The following is a 14,602-nucleotide window of genomic DNA, read 5'->3' on the forward strand; positions in this document are numbered from 1 at the left end:
CCCTCACAGCTTCTGAGCAAAGCAGACAGCATCGTCTGCCCCAGAGGAAAGCCAATGCAAGCAGGAGCGTTCTCTAACACATCTACAAAGGAGGAGCAAGGCCTGGAAGTTCTCAGATCCTCTTGCTCACCAGCAGGTGCTGGTCCAGGGACCCCGGCGAACAGGAGGGAATGGGAGCAGGCAGTGAGCCAGAGCTAAGCAGCTTCCAGGCAGCCATAGCTTTCCATTTGTTTGTGTCACATCCCATCCCACACGTATCTATGACATGAAGCACTCAGAGATGGATTTCACCCTGTAAAAATGACTTCCTGCCCACCGCCACATCCCTGAGTGCTGCCTAAAGCCCTCCCTGCCATGCCTGGCAGCAAGGGATACAGACAGGATTGGCATGAGGCCACCCTCAGCATTAATATCCTCCCCCAATACCTCTGACTATTTTTAGCCTAAGCCACGCTGCAATCTGCCAGATCATAAATCAGCACTGCAGACTTTTACAAAGTTTAACGTGAGCCCAGTGACCCAGCACAACAGCCCGCCCTGAATAAACTGCCAGGGGGATCTTGGCCATCTCTCTGCAGAGCAATAGCGGGGCAGGGAATTCCCCTTTTATAAAACCATCGGTACAGCAGCAGCGTCCTGTGCACCTCAAAAGAAATGCCCTGACCCCCAGCTGGTGAGGCAGAAAACAAGAAACACGCTGGTTACATTGCCTGCTACGCGTTGGGCTTCTCAAGGGGAAGATGCTGAGAGCCAGCACGTGGTGGGGAAGTGTCACACACACAGAGCTCTGCCAGCTCTCCTCAGCCCTGGTGTGATGTGATGCTCTGTCCCCACTCCAGCTTCCCTGCTCCCGGGTCCTCCACCTTGACTCAAGTTTTTTAGAAAGGGGCCCATTTTTCCTTCAAAGGCCCATACAGGCAGGGAAGAAAAAAAAACAAAAAAAAACAAAAAAAAAAAAAACAAAACCAAAAACCAAAAAACAAAAACAAAGCAGACACATCTTCAAGGACCAGGACCCTTCTTCTCAACATGCTCCTCTGCTTTAGAGATTTCCCCCAAACCTCCCGCCCTCAATATCCAGTCTACCGAAACTCTCCCAAGCCAATCAATCTCAAAACCTCAAAAGTCGGACACGAACGAGCTTTTTAGCAGCCCATCCTCATGGCTGTCCCCAGCGCCCTCCCGCAGCCCTTTGTCCGTGCTGATCCCCAGCCTGGAGGGGAGCAGAGCACCCGTGCTGGAGCTCCACACGGCCCAGCCACCATCCCAAGGCTCTGCACCGCTTCTTCCCTCGCCCTCCGCGACATCCCCGCCTCCCGAGGCCGGGCCAGGCCCGCCCCTTCCTCCGCGCCGCGCCCGCAGCCGCGATCGGGATCCGGGAGCGGCTCCGCCATGCCGGTGGGTGCGGGGCCCGGGGGCCGCTGAGGGGCCGGGGGACGTGGCGGGGAGGCAGGGCAGGGAGGGCTCCCCCGACCCTCGGTGCTCCCGCAGTCCCCGAGGTTCCCCGGACCTCCGGGGCTCTTTCAGCCCCCCGCGCTCCCCAATCCCCCGGGGCTCCTCCAGGCTCTGGGGCTCCCCCAAAGCCCCCGACTCTCCCAGTCCTCGAGGCTCCCCCAGCCCCCAGAGTTTCCCCTCTCCTCGATGCTCCCCTAGTTCCCCAGGGCTCCCGCAGCCCTCCAGAGCTTCCCTAGTCCCCCAAGGTCCCCCCCAGATCCTGCAGCTCTTCCAAACCCTAAGGCTACCCCAGCCCTCGAAAGCTTCCCCAGATCCTGCAGCTCCCCCAAACTCCAAGGCTCCCCCAGGCCCAAACTCCCCCAAAACCCGGGCCATTCCCAGCCCTCAGGGCTCAGACACAGAAGGGCAGCATTTATGGGACTCTCCTTCCCCCCTGCCTTCATACTTCCCCAAAGCACACAGGGCCTTTAGGAAATAAAACCAAAGAAAATGGCAATTACACTGAGAAAAACCCTAATGGGAACGTCCATCCCAGGCTCCTTCCTGGGTGAAAAATCCCAAGAGGGTATTTTAGCTTCACAGTGGCAGGGGGCACAGGGTGGTTCTGACTAGAAGGAAATATGGGTTGTAGGCACAATAGTTTTACTTTTCTTTTTAAATGAAAGTAAAAAGCACGTGCAAGAGAAGGAAATTAGGACCCATCTGGTGCCAAAGGTTGAAGGCAGTGGTTGGTTACAGGCAAACAGTGTTTTGTTGACCCAGTGTTGATCACAAGTAGTGAAGATATCGCTGGGGCCCCAGTGGAGTGGAGGGATGGAAAAACAGCGCTAATGACCCTTAAATTTATGTTTTGCTTTTATTTTTATTATGTTGGAGACCAGAAGCCTTGTAGATGCAAGAAGAGTAGGATGGGGTGAAAACCTCACAGACTTAAGTCAGGACAGCAAGTAGGTGGAGGCAGGAGATTTGCCTCTCCTTGGGTCCCCTGGACAGGCTGAGTCCAACAGAGGCCATGGAGATGGCCATGGGCGCTGACTTTGAGGTAGCCACACAATCTCCAAAGGTGCCTCAGGATTATGCTGTGGGGGACAGCACAAGGACACCATAGGGAGGACTACCAAGAGTTCTCAGTTTTGCTGAGCATCCCTTAGTGGTGTGTGTATGGACCATTTGACTTGGGAGGCTTTGAACCTCCCCAAGGAAAAAGGCAGGTGTGGAGTGCACATGGTGCATTTCCAGCTGTGCTCTCCCTGACCCTGGACTGCCTCTTTTCTCTCCAGAAACACGAGTTCTTCGTGGACATGACCTGTGAGGGCTGTTCCAATGCAGTCACCCGTGTCCTGCACAGGCTGGGAGGTGAGTCAGTGCTGGCTGTGGCACAGCCAGCTCCAGGGCAGTGCCCTGGGCTCCTCCATCCTCAAGGATAACGCTGTGGGACTTGTCCTTGCTCTGCTCTGAGGCTGCTCCTTAGCTGGTGACAAGTCACTGGTTGTTTGCAGGTCTGTGACCCTTGGAGAAGTGTCAAGGGAGGGAGGAGCTGCCATGGCTGCAGGTGGCTCTGAGTCACCAGGGCCTCACCTGAGCCCTGGCCTGCTCAGGCTGCCAGAGGGAAGGGAGGTGAATGTCCTGCCTGGCCCTGTTTCCAAGGAGGCCTGGGGTGTCCATGGTGCTTCCCCAGATGTGTCATCAGCAGTCACAGGGAAGAGCTGCTGAGCAGAGCCTTTGGTGCTTGTCTTTGTGGCCTATTTTTAGTACCACCTGGAAAATTATAAAAATTGTAACCCATCTTTTGTTTGCTGGCATTTCCGAGAGAGAAGGATCTGGCCTGCACTCGTCAGTTGTGTGGACCTGCTCCCCTCTGAGGGAGAACAGCTTCCAGCCACCAAGGCAAAGGCCTTGCAACTTCTTCCAGACCCCATTACCAGGCTGTGACAATCCATTTTCTCTGTGTGTGGTTGTCAGCACCTCTATCACTCCTCAACAGGCTGGCCAGTATCAGCCTCAGTGATGATGAGATATAGCTCTCAAAGCTGATCCATACCTGCAGGTTTTGTGAAATACATAACTGGATAGAGACTGCATGTCCAGTTCCTCTCACTGGGGTGAGAGTGGCTCACCTTTATTAGGCACAGGGAAATCCACATGGTAAAATGTCTTTTTCCTCCTTTTACTTCCAGCTGGTAGGTGGCACTGCCAGTTTAGGCATCTTGTCCTGAGCCTTTCCTAACCCTGTTCACACTAAACCAGAGCACAGACTGAGCTAGGTGGAAATTTTAGTGGTTGGTTTGAAATCAGCTTACACAGATTCCTACATGAACAATTGTGTTGATCCAAGGTGGGGTGAGCAGATTAAAGCAGTTGAGAGACTGGTACCTGATGTGGAGCTAGAGCAGATTTGACTTCCTTCATACCACAGCTGGCAGGACAGCAGGCTGGTTTTGCTGGCTGGTGGTGGTGTCAGAGTGTGCTGGCAGGAGATAAATGTCCATTTGTCTGATGCCCTGGGGGGCACAGATGTGTGAAGGTGAGCTTCCCATGTGCTTACACCATTTGGCTGCTTCTAACTCTGCAAAATGCTTTTCCTCATAGGTGTCAACTTTGATATTGACCTGCCCAACAAGAAGGTGTACATTGACTCAGAGCACAACGTTGACACCCTCTTGGAAACCCTCAAGAAGACTGGAAAGAATGCTTCCTACCTTGGGGAGAAGTCTGCACAGTAGCCTTGCCTGGTGTGAGGAGCTAGGTATATTCCAGCTGAACCCAGTGTGGAAGAGAGACATCTGAGCTTTTTCCAGCTCTGCCAGTAAAACAGCATCTTCCTGGAAAGCACAAATTTAAAAAGACCTGCAGGTCCAGCTTCAGCAAACCCCTCATGTCAGAGAAGCAGCTGGAGCACACACAGGGACCCCTTAGCTGTTCTGCACAGCCTGTGTGATGCCAGCCTTGGCTGTAGTGGAGAGGTAGAACACAGCCTCTGTGCCATTCCCAGATGGACCCAGGGTTTGCCAGAGCACATTGTGCATGGAAACAAATCCCAAACACACTTAACAGCTGGCCAGAGAGAGTGGTGGGAGGGTGATGGGACACAAAGAGCCCTTTGGGTGTGAGATGCTGTGGGCTGGCTCTCAGCACAAGCACCTCCAATAGCTGATTCTCCTGATCAGGCTTTTAATCCTTCATTACACTTAAGGATGGAAAAACAGCAGCTCCCTGCTACTCTTCTGGATGTAAAATGTTGGTTTTCAGAATAGCTCCCAATAAACACATTCCCTGGCCAACTGTCTACTCCAATGACAACCTGATGGTTGCAGCCTGTCAATTTTCCCAGAATTCCAGCATTATGAAGACATGTACAAACCTCTGCTGACTGTAAAATATATTGGCAGACAAGGTTCAATTTCAGTGAAAAGAATAAAGTGGGAGAGGGCTGCCCACTCGCTGCATGTATCGTTCTTTAGTGTGCAAAATTATTACATGGCATCTCCTAAGAATTTGTTTCTGTCAGTGCAGCTTTCTGATCCAGTGACATTTTTTTTAATGGTCTAGTTGGATCATCACAAATGCCCAGCACAGATGCACTGAAACCAGTTCATGCTGATTTAATTCCCAGTCAGTAAATTAAATCAGGGATTTATACCAGCAGGAATTAAATTGATACAAGAAAGAGCTGAGCTGATAGTGATGTGTGTGCAATGGATCTGCATTGCTTAATAGGCTGACAACAGATTGAAAATCTGCAGTTTGTATCATTTGAGCAAGCTCTCTGTGCTTCTTAGAAATTATTTAAAATCATAGCTGTAATCAAATAACAACCCCACTTAACAGAGGGAGGCTGATCTGAATTGATCTGTGCCTCAAATAGTTTTCAGTGTATTTCAGTTTCCTAGTATTGACTGCAAGGGCTGTTGCAGCTTGCAGGGACTTGTGGACTATTTGTCTGCAGAATTTAACTATTAGAGCAAAGTCAATCTCGAATAAGGGGGGTGTGTCTCTTTTCCTGGCCCAGTTTTCCCATTTCTTTCCTTATATGACATCAAGGCAGCTGGTGAGTCAGTTCAGCTGGCCAGCGTGGCAGAACATTTCTCTGGATGCCTTTGTTTTCCTGTTGCATTTTTACTGAAGTTCTTTGACTTATCCAAGGATCTTAAGACTCAAAACGAAGGAGAGCAGGGGGCTGGACTGCCCTTGCAAGATCACTTCAGTCAGGCTAAAAATCCACTCAATTTAAACTTTGCACAGCACATAGGGAATGTTTTTAGGGGCCCGTCTGTAAAAGAAGGGAGGGAAGTTGCAAATCATTGGCTCTGCTGCATGAATTTCCTTTGGCCCTCCTCCTGCTTGACCGGCAGAGGGCATCTCTGTATAACATTATCTGCTCTGGGCCTTGCTGTTCTCTCCCCTTCATTTATTCATTTATTTATGTATTTATTTTGCAGGAACGCAATCATGACTTCAGCAAAAAGATGGCTTAACAGTCTGCATGTGTCCCAGCTTGCTGTGTCATTTGACCTTTGCCAGATGTCAGAAAGCAGAGGGCTGGCAGGAGGAGACAGCTGGGCCTTGTTCTCCAGAAGTGGAGAGGGCTGGGGGAGGAGGTTGTGTGGTGTTTCTAGTCCCACAGTAAATCAAGGCACTGCTTTTAACTTTCAGTGTGTGTCTGTGTGTCCTGTGTGTCTTTGTACTGCTTTGAGTGGTTCTCTGTGAAAGAGGCAGCTTTTAGGGATGGAAGACTCCCCTTTCCATGCAGGACAGGTTTCCCAGGAAATTGGAGCTATCCTTAGAAGCTGACTGCAACCTCTGCCTGAGGGACATATCTCAGGAGAACTGTGAATGTCACTTAGATTCAGGGAATCTGCATCTTGGAAGTTGTTTTTCCATCACAGAACAAACAAACAAACTTTCCATTTGGGATGCAAGTGCTGGGCAGAAATGACTTTGGCAGCCCCTGTAAGTCAAGGATAACCAAGTGTCCTTTACAGCTCAATGTGGCCTTGAGGCACAAGTGTGCAAAAGAGAATGCCTGGCCTGATGAGAAACACAGAAGGGATGGAGGAAGGATTAGGGTGTGGGCATATCCCAGGTCTCTCATTTCCTGGCCCAGTGACCAGCCTTCTGGACTGTACTGCTGCTTTCATTTAATTCAGGTTTTCAGCCCAGTGAGGGATCGCATGTGTGTGTCCCAGTCTGCTGTCTGGTTTCACATGGGGGATTCTCCCACACCTACCAGTGACAGGGCTTGTTCTACAGAAAGGAAAAGCAACTAAACTTTGGAGGAAAAGGTTACTCTGCATTTCAGAATTTTTTTGTAACTACTTTAAATTAATTTTGACATAATTGCGATTTATTCTTTCTTAGAGTAGTTTACTGTTCAAAGTCCTTCTTTACCTTTGATCCAAGCATGATTATTAATTGCTGTGGATGGACTTGCAGGGGGCTGGAGAAGCACTTCAAGGAATGTGTTACAGACACTTTTTATTACTGTTTAAATTAAGGGAAGCTAAAGGCTACAAGTGATTTTCTTGCCTTAAAGTCTCCCAGTTCGGCAGGAAGTTTCCGGAGCCAAGACCCAGAACCAAGACCTGCTTCTGCTTTGTGTCCATGCACTCAGATGCCCTGTGTGACCCCTCCAGGGTCCGGGGGAGTGAGTGAATCCCTTTCCCTAGACTGCCCTTGCTGCCTTGAGCTGGTGTTTGCCAAGCTCAGTTATTATTTATTGCTCTCATCTTCCTCCCAGGCCCGGCCAGAGCCAGTGGCTCAGCGCTGGTGGCTGGGGGAGGACGTGTGCTGGCACCTGGTGAAGAGCTGGATGGCACAGTGGCCTTGGAGACACAGTCCTGGTGGCACTTGCTGTCTGCCAGGCTGGCAGGGAGCCTGGTGTCCCCTGTGTGGTGCCCACACAGGACAGCTCCCACTCCATCTTGCTGAAACCAAGCTGCTCGTCCTTGGTGTCTGGGGAGCAGTTTATGCTGCCCACGCTGCCCTGGCTGCTCTCCTCCCTCCTCCTTGCTCTGCTTTGGGTACAGCCTGTTATCTCTGAGGCAGACAAGGAAAGGTTTCTACCCACAGCCAGCCAGGAGGTTCATGCACATACCTGAAGCTCCAACACCCATCTGCAGGGCTGCAATCTCCCAGCTCTCCTCTCCATTGTTCAGTGTGGGCAGAGGGCAGACTCTGCTTTAAGCTCTGGCCTGTTGAGTAATGACATCCTGTGACAGTCCTCACTTTGGAGTGTGGGCTGCATTTGGGCTGGATACAGCTGGGGTGGTTGAGTCTGAACAGAGCTGCAGGCCTGCAGGGTGGCAAAGCCTTGGGAGAAAAAAGACTAAAAGAATAGACTAAAAGAATAGGAGAGTCACTACCTAAGCAGAGTTTCATTGTTCATTGTTCCACCACTGCCCAACTGCAACATCATTTATCATGTTACCCAGAACTTGACTGCATCTCATGGAGAGGGACCCTGACAAGCCCACACGGATAACATCGCCACAGCATTTTCCACAGGAAACAATATGCCAGACACTGAGGCTGTTTTCAGACAAGGAAAGGCTCAGTTTGCAATGCAAACAGGAAAGGGTGGCACTTGGAAAAGGAGCTTTCCTATACCACAGACACCAGACTGTGCAGGACATCCCAGGGCCTGCTGGAAGACTGATGTGTCAGCAGGATGAGCAGCTGGTCGGGTCCATGGTTCATTGCCATCCATGAATGTGGCGTCCCAGCTGCAGGGAGGCTTCACTGCTGGTCTCTTTTTATTTAATTTCTTCACTTCTGGTTTCTTCAGAAGGGTCTCAGCCCAGCTCCAGCTGAACTGTGAGAATCCACAAACTGCCTCTAGCTGCAGCACCAGTAAGAGCTGGGCAAGCCCTGAGGGACTGGCTCTAAAAGTTCTTTTGTTTCCCCTGCCTCAAAGTGATCTTTCCCCCTGACCCCCCTCCACAGTGTTTCCAGCAGACAGCATTTGCTTTTCTCACCCACCTCTGTGTTTGCAGCATTGCTGCTGTGCTTCTGGGTGTCATTTTTCACCCACTGTTACCTTCCCCCACATTTTAAACAAAAATCTAATTTAGGTGGAAAAGTCTACAGCCTCCAAAGCCCAGTCCTTTATCCACAAAAGAAAAGCCGTGGTTATCCCAGGGCTGCCTTAAGCACCACTGGCTTTTGGGCACTTTCTAATTACCTGATGACAGGCAGGGGATGATTTTAGCCAAAAGAGCAGTTGTACTCAGTCGAACCACCCAGTAAATGAGAGAATTTCCAAAATAGCACCACGGGCTGCAGAAAGCAGGCAAAGGACAGGAGATCCCCCTCAGTGCCTGCAAATGGTGATTCCTGGTGGCTTGGAGATGTAAATTGCTGTGAAATTTCAGGGTGGGAAAGAAGGGTTCAGTTTGCAACAATCTCAGGAATTTCACAGGCGTGGCTGTCTGGGTGTTAAGACACACGTGTTACATGGTTCCATGGGGGATTTATTACCAAAAGATGGGGATTTTCTAGTCTTACTGTGCTTTTAAATGTTTGCTGTGAGAAACAGCCCAGCCCAGGCTTCCACCTTTGCTTGCCTGCCTGTTCCCAGCCCAGTGGCAGAGCTGGGGGGGTGATGAGCACCATGAGTGATGGGCTGGTGGCAGGATCATACCCCCACAACTTGGGGTCAATATCTGCAACACTGCCCTGAGCAGCTGCTCTTTGAGCTAAAGCCGTGCAGCTAGGCCTGGGGGCTGCCCTGGGCTGGTTGTTCAAAGTCAAAAGCATCACCTGAAGTGGGCAAACCTCTCTGCAAATGATGTGTCCCTCAGGAGGACCCCAAACTGACTGGAAAAAGCTTGGTGGTCTCTCTGAGCTAAATGTGCTGGTCTTGAATCTCTTAAATGAGGTCTGCAAAGAGCCAATCTGCCTCAGCTGGGCTGAGGCCCCTCTGTGCTGGGTGATTTGCAGAACTGTCCCAATGCAGCACTGACACACACAGCAACATCAAAGGCCTGGCTGGTTCCCAGCTGCCCTGTTGAAACATGCAGATTCCCTGAGTGATTATCACAGGCAGCTTTCCACATTGCAGCTCCCAAAGCAGCAAAACACACAGGGACTGACAGACTCCCCCTCCAAAACAGGAAAACACACAGGGTTCTGACAGACTCCCCCTCCAAGACTGTGGCAGCATAAATAGAAAAAGAAAACCATCCAACAAATCAAACAAACAAAAAACAGGCTTAATTAAGGACTTCAAGAGCAGGAAATGTGCACACGTGTGCTTGCCAGAGCACAAATATTTTCTTTTGGAGCTGCTTTCTCCAAGGGTTCAGTGAGGTGATGGAGGCTGGGTTACAGAGCAAGGGTAGCAAACAGTTCCCAGCCCCTCCGGAAAGCAGCGGCCACAGGGCACTGCTGTTCTGCATCCTTCCCCATGCTCCAGCCTTGGCTTTGGGCTCCCACAGTATATACTGTAGCTATTCAACCATTTGGCTAAAAGCAGATGGGGAGGGAGAGAAAACAAAGTCAAACGAGAGGGAGAAAGGCAGCTTTTGTGCAGCCTCTGTTTGCAAAAGACAGCCCAAGCCCCTTTTGGACTAAGGTTTAATTTATTGGGCTCTGGAGAGCCGAGGTTCACAGCCCCACAGCTGCTGCAGGCAGTGGCACATTGGGGCAGGGGCAGGGAAGGGGTGGGAGCCAGCTCTGGTAAGGGAGCAGCTCCCTCAGAGGGGCTGTGGGATGCACAGGACACGATGTGAGGACCCTGGCTGCCCTGGGGGCAGCAGATCTGCCCTCTGCTCCAGGGCCTGTCCAGGTACCCTGAAGAGATGAGGGAAACTGGTCTGCATAGATGGGAGCCTTCAGCCTGGCCCTTCCTGCTATTGTCCCTCTGCCCATCATGTCTGTTCCTGAGAACCTCCCTAAGCACTGCTGGGTGCTGCAGAGCTGGTTTCAGTTTCCTCTTCATCACTCCACACTAGTGGGTTGCTGTCACTGGGGCAAGACACAGCCAGAAGAGAGATCTTGCAGCATTTCAGACTTTTCCACAATTCCCAGCTGGCATGGAATTCCCAGGGCAGGACCATCTCTCTCAGCCCATCTGCGACCTGCTCACCTATTTTCAACAGATGGGTGAGAAAATGCTCAAACAACAAATACAACTCGTGCCCTTGTAAATGAAAGGAGATGCCTGAATGGAGCAGGAATCCACTGTGTGCAAGTACCCTCCTGCTCCATCTCAGATGGAGCAATTTCCCCCCCTCTGAAGCTCCTGCTGTTCTGTGGGCAGAGCTTGGCCCACAGAAGCCAATGTCAGCAGGGTGCACAATGCCTGGCAATGACAACAGGGGCCTCGAGCTTAATCTGTTGTGCACAGCTTCAAAAAACCCCATCCCACACAGCTATTGTCAGGGTGATCCCATCAATTGCATCACCAGTCTGCTTGGGAAAGGGGCTGTCTCCAGGGCCCAGAGTGGGGGTGCCTGGGGAGCAGTGCTGGGGTCCCTGGGGCTGTCCCAGGGTCTGTGGAAAAGCCACAGTGCAGGCTTGTGCTGTGCTGCTCTACAAATAGAGCCTAAGGTCCTTTGGCTTTTCCCTTGCCTTTGTCAACTGGTTATGATTATTTTATTATTATTTTATTATCCTCACAAAGGCATGGGACACAGGGTCTCCCTTGGGTGGAAAAATCTCCGACACCAGCATTTGCATCTCTATTTCCCTGTGTTTTTTACTTCCCCTGCATCTGTCCAGTGCTCCATGCTTGTGCCCTCCCAGGAGCAGCCAGCAAAGCAGGGAGCTTGGTGGGAATGATCCAATTTCCAGGGCAACTGGGACGGGACTGAGTCCAGAGTGTCCTCGACTCACAGAGCCGCTCTTATTTCTCCACAGTTTCCTCTCCGTTTGCTTTCTTAATTCAGCCTGTCGTTTGCCAGGGAAGAGGCCAAAAAAGCAGAGATGTGGCACATCCAGAGTCCTCCCAGCTGGCTTTACAACTGCTGGGGGATTTTCAGCTTTCCAGTTCCAGGAGCAGCCCTCCAAGCTTGCCTTGCCCTGAGGTCAGAATGTGTCAAAGCATGGTCAAAGCAAGAGCATAGGGAGGCAGGAGGCCAGCTCTGGCTCTAAAGGCTCTGTGCTGAGCTTCTCACCAAGGTTCCATGTGCTACAGACACAGATGTGTATCCCAGGTATGAATAATCATCCTTTGCCACTAGTGCTGGTCACCTCTGCTATGAACAGCTGAAGATACAAGTCCTGGTGTGTCCAGAAGTCCAGAAATCAACTCAGCAAAGTGTGTCCAACCCCCTCCTGCCATACCCTTGCTTTCCTTCCCCCTGGCAGAGAACTGCTCACAATTCCTCCAAAGAGCATGCCAGTGGGATGGCATGGGCTCAGCTGCACCCCAGGCCTTACAATAGGCCAACAAACCTTCCCTGTGGGCCACCCAGAGATCCAGAGAATAGCAGGAGCTGTGCTCAGGATCAATGCTGAAGAGCCACTTTGAGGCAAAGGGAGCTGGGCATGAACTGCTCTTTGCCATGGAAAACAATAGACCCAACCCAGTGCTAGAGAGTTTTAAAATTCATCCCTAGAGCAGGATAATGCTGAAAACCTCCAGCTGTTATTTCCAGATTTGCAGCCCCAACAGAGGAGCAGCCAGTTCCTGCCAGAGCAGCAAACTTGTTTGTGTGTCTGCACAAAACTGCCAGCCAGGCGTTGCTCCCCACGCTGGCATTGTCCCTCTGTCCCCAGCTGTCTCAGCCTCACAGCATGTGGGGAGCAGGAGGGAAAGTGTCCCTGTCCCAGCTGCAGTGAGCCCTCCCTGGGCTGCACACCTTGCTCCAGGGCTGGGGGCAGCAGCTGGAGCCCTCCCAGACACACCAGGCTGGGACCACACTCCAGATGTGGCCACTGGTAAGTGCAAAAGGAGGGGACAGGAGATGAGAACTCACTCCTCCCTTCATTTCTTCCAGAGCCCCAGAAATTCAGGGAGAGGGATGAACTTTGTGATCCCACTGGAAATGGTTGAACGCAGAGAGATTTGGGGAGGGGTCAGAGAAAGAGGTGTCACTTCTCACCCACCTTTTCACTTTCCATCCAGAAGCAGCACAGATTCCCTTGGTAGCACTCACTATTTCTAATACCTAGGAGAAAAACCAGCATGAATTGCCTGGCCTTGAGAGAGATGGCATCAGTGTCAGGCCAGGCACACCTCAGGCAGTGAGGACCTCTGTTCTTGGGGGTTGCAGTGGATGATTTTTAAAGTTCCCTTCCAATCCAAACTCTTGTATAGTTCTGGGACTCTCCAGAGTTTCCTGGGGGAGAGGAGCAGGAAAGGAGCCCTTAGGCACAGGCAGGAGCCAAGATCCCTCAGCAGCTGCCTGGATGCCCTCGCTGTCCGCAGCTTCATCAGCCTCTGTGTGCACTAGTGAAGGAGCAGAGGAACATCCCCATGGTGCCTGGATCCTACTGGATGGCCTTCAATAATCCAAAAGCAGAGTGTGGTCTCCCTCCTGTTTTGCAGCTGAGTACCTCCAGAGGGGCCCAGACAATTCCCTGCACCACCCCACTCATTGAGAAAGCTGCTGTTTCCATAATTTCCCAGTTCCCACCTTTTCCCCCTAAGTGAACAACAGAATATTTTGAATGTTCATGCCATTAAAAATCCACTCCAGTAATGCTGGTAGTAAATCCTGGGCAATCTTGCTCCCTGGGGTGACGTGGGCAGGCACAGGAGAGAGATTGCAGAGGGTACCTGTGGGCATGTCTGAAGTTAAGGAACTGGGGGGTGACATCACCAGGGCTTGTGTCTCATCTCTCAAATTTTCTGGTTAGTTTTGCAGATGCCTGATACAATTAATGTTCATTAGCAGCATTACACAGGGGAGAGTCCAGAGTTCTCTCTCTCCCACATTTCAGGAAGGATGTTTTCTCTCTGCTTTTCCCATAAAATAGAAGCTTAAAGGGGACTTCTCCAAATCTGATAGGGTTTTTTTTAAAATGTGATTTTGGTCCCTCCCTCTCCTCAAACAGCTGCTGATAACACACGCAGGGCATAGGCTGGGGAAGCACTGCTAATTTTAGCAGCAGCTCCTGAGGGAGGGCCCTGCTCTGGCCAGGCACAGGATGGAAAGTCACAGCGTTTGCTCAGGGCCCCACATGACCTCGCTATTCTGGGGCTGCCCACGTCCCTCCTTGCCCCAAGCCCACAGACACAGTGTGGCCTCAGCCCTGGGCCTCCCACAGCCCAGCTGCTGCTGCCACAGCCCCGCTCTGCAAACCCCGGCCAGAGGGGATGGTGGTTTCTGAAGGGAAGTAAACAAGCTCCAGGGCTAAATTGAGATCCCCACAGCTCACACACTGAAGCACTGATAGAAGAGGTATTTTCTGCCCACATATGTCCGCTGGATTTTCATCCACCTGAGGGTGTTGTGTCCTCTTGGGTTTCCTTTACTCTCTGGTCAGTGAAATTCCATCAAGCTCCACAGAGATGATGTGAATGATTCCTGCACTCACTGGCGCTTGCAAGGGCCTATACATGGCCTTAAAGATCTGAATTGCTCAAGGCAAGAAGACTTTAAGGAACTTGAACTTCCCAGAGTAAAATCCACACTGGACAGGGGAGCTTAGAGAGGTTCAAAGGTGCATGGGAGATGATTTGAAAGGAGCCAGCAAGCAGAGATGATGTGGAGGTCAGTGCTTGCACTTGGTGTTAGCCTGGCATGGCCATGTCTGTAAATCACAGTCAGATGCCAAAATCCCAGCACTGCCCCTACCAGCCCTGCCTGCCTGACCCTACAGCCCTTCACATGGCTCCTGCACAACAGGAGTGGCTCAGGCTCACAAAATATCCTGTCCCAAATCTTGTCAAAAAATATTTCCCACTGTCTCCCCAAATATCACCTTTGCCAGCTTCTAGGGCTGCCTGTGACTGGCTATGGTGGTGTAACCCCAGTGGGCAACCAAGCACCAACACTTTCCCCTCTGTACCCAATCCTCCCAAATGCATTTTGCCAAAACCAATCCCATTTTGCCTCCTCTGAGGGACAGCCTGTTAATGGAGTCTCCTGCATGCAGCAGCCTGGCTCAAGCCAGGGCTTGTTCTGAAGTGAGCTCAGCTGGAGCAGAAAGTGGCAGAGCAATGGAGATAAAAATGTGGATTCTCAGGGTTGGTGGGTGC

General features: G+C 51.3%; 1 protein-coding gene across 1 annotated transcript; it reads left to right on the forward strand.

Moving 5' to 3' along the window:
• Positions 1-1,322: 1,322 nt before the first annotated feature.
• ATOX1 (antioxidant 1 copper chaperone) lies at positions 1,323-6,101 on the forward strand. The gene is made up of 4 exons (XM_054287992.1): positions 1,323-1,398; positions 2,736-2,811; positions 4,045-4,201; positions 5,895-6,101. The coding sequence occupies exons 1-3, from the start codon at positions 1,393-1,395 to the stop codon at positions 4,176-4,178; spliced, it is 216 nt and encodes a 71-aa protein (XP_054143967.1). The 5' UTR covers positions 1,323-1,392; the 3' UTR covers positions 4,179-4,201; positions 5,895-6,101.
• Positions 6,102-14,602: the final 8,501 nt, after the last annotated feature.

This window comes from Melozone crissalis, unplaced genomic scaffold, assembly GCF_028551555.1.
Source record: "Melozone crissalis strain CALT ecotype California unplaced genomic scaffold, PUWL_Pcris_2 ptg000061l_1, whole genome shotgun sequence".
Lineage (NCBI taxonomy): Eukaryota > Metazoa > Chordata > Aves > Passeriformes > Passerellidae > Melozone > Melozone crissalis.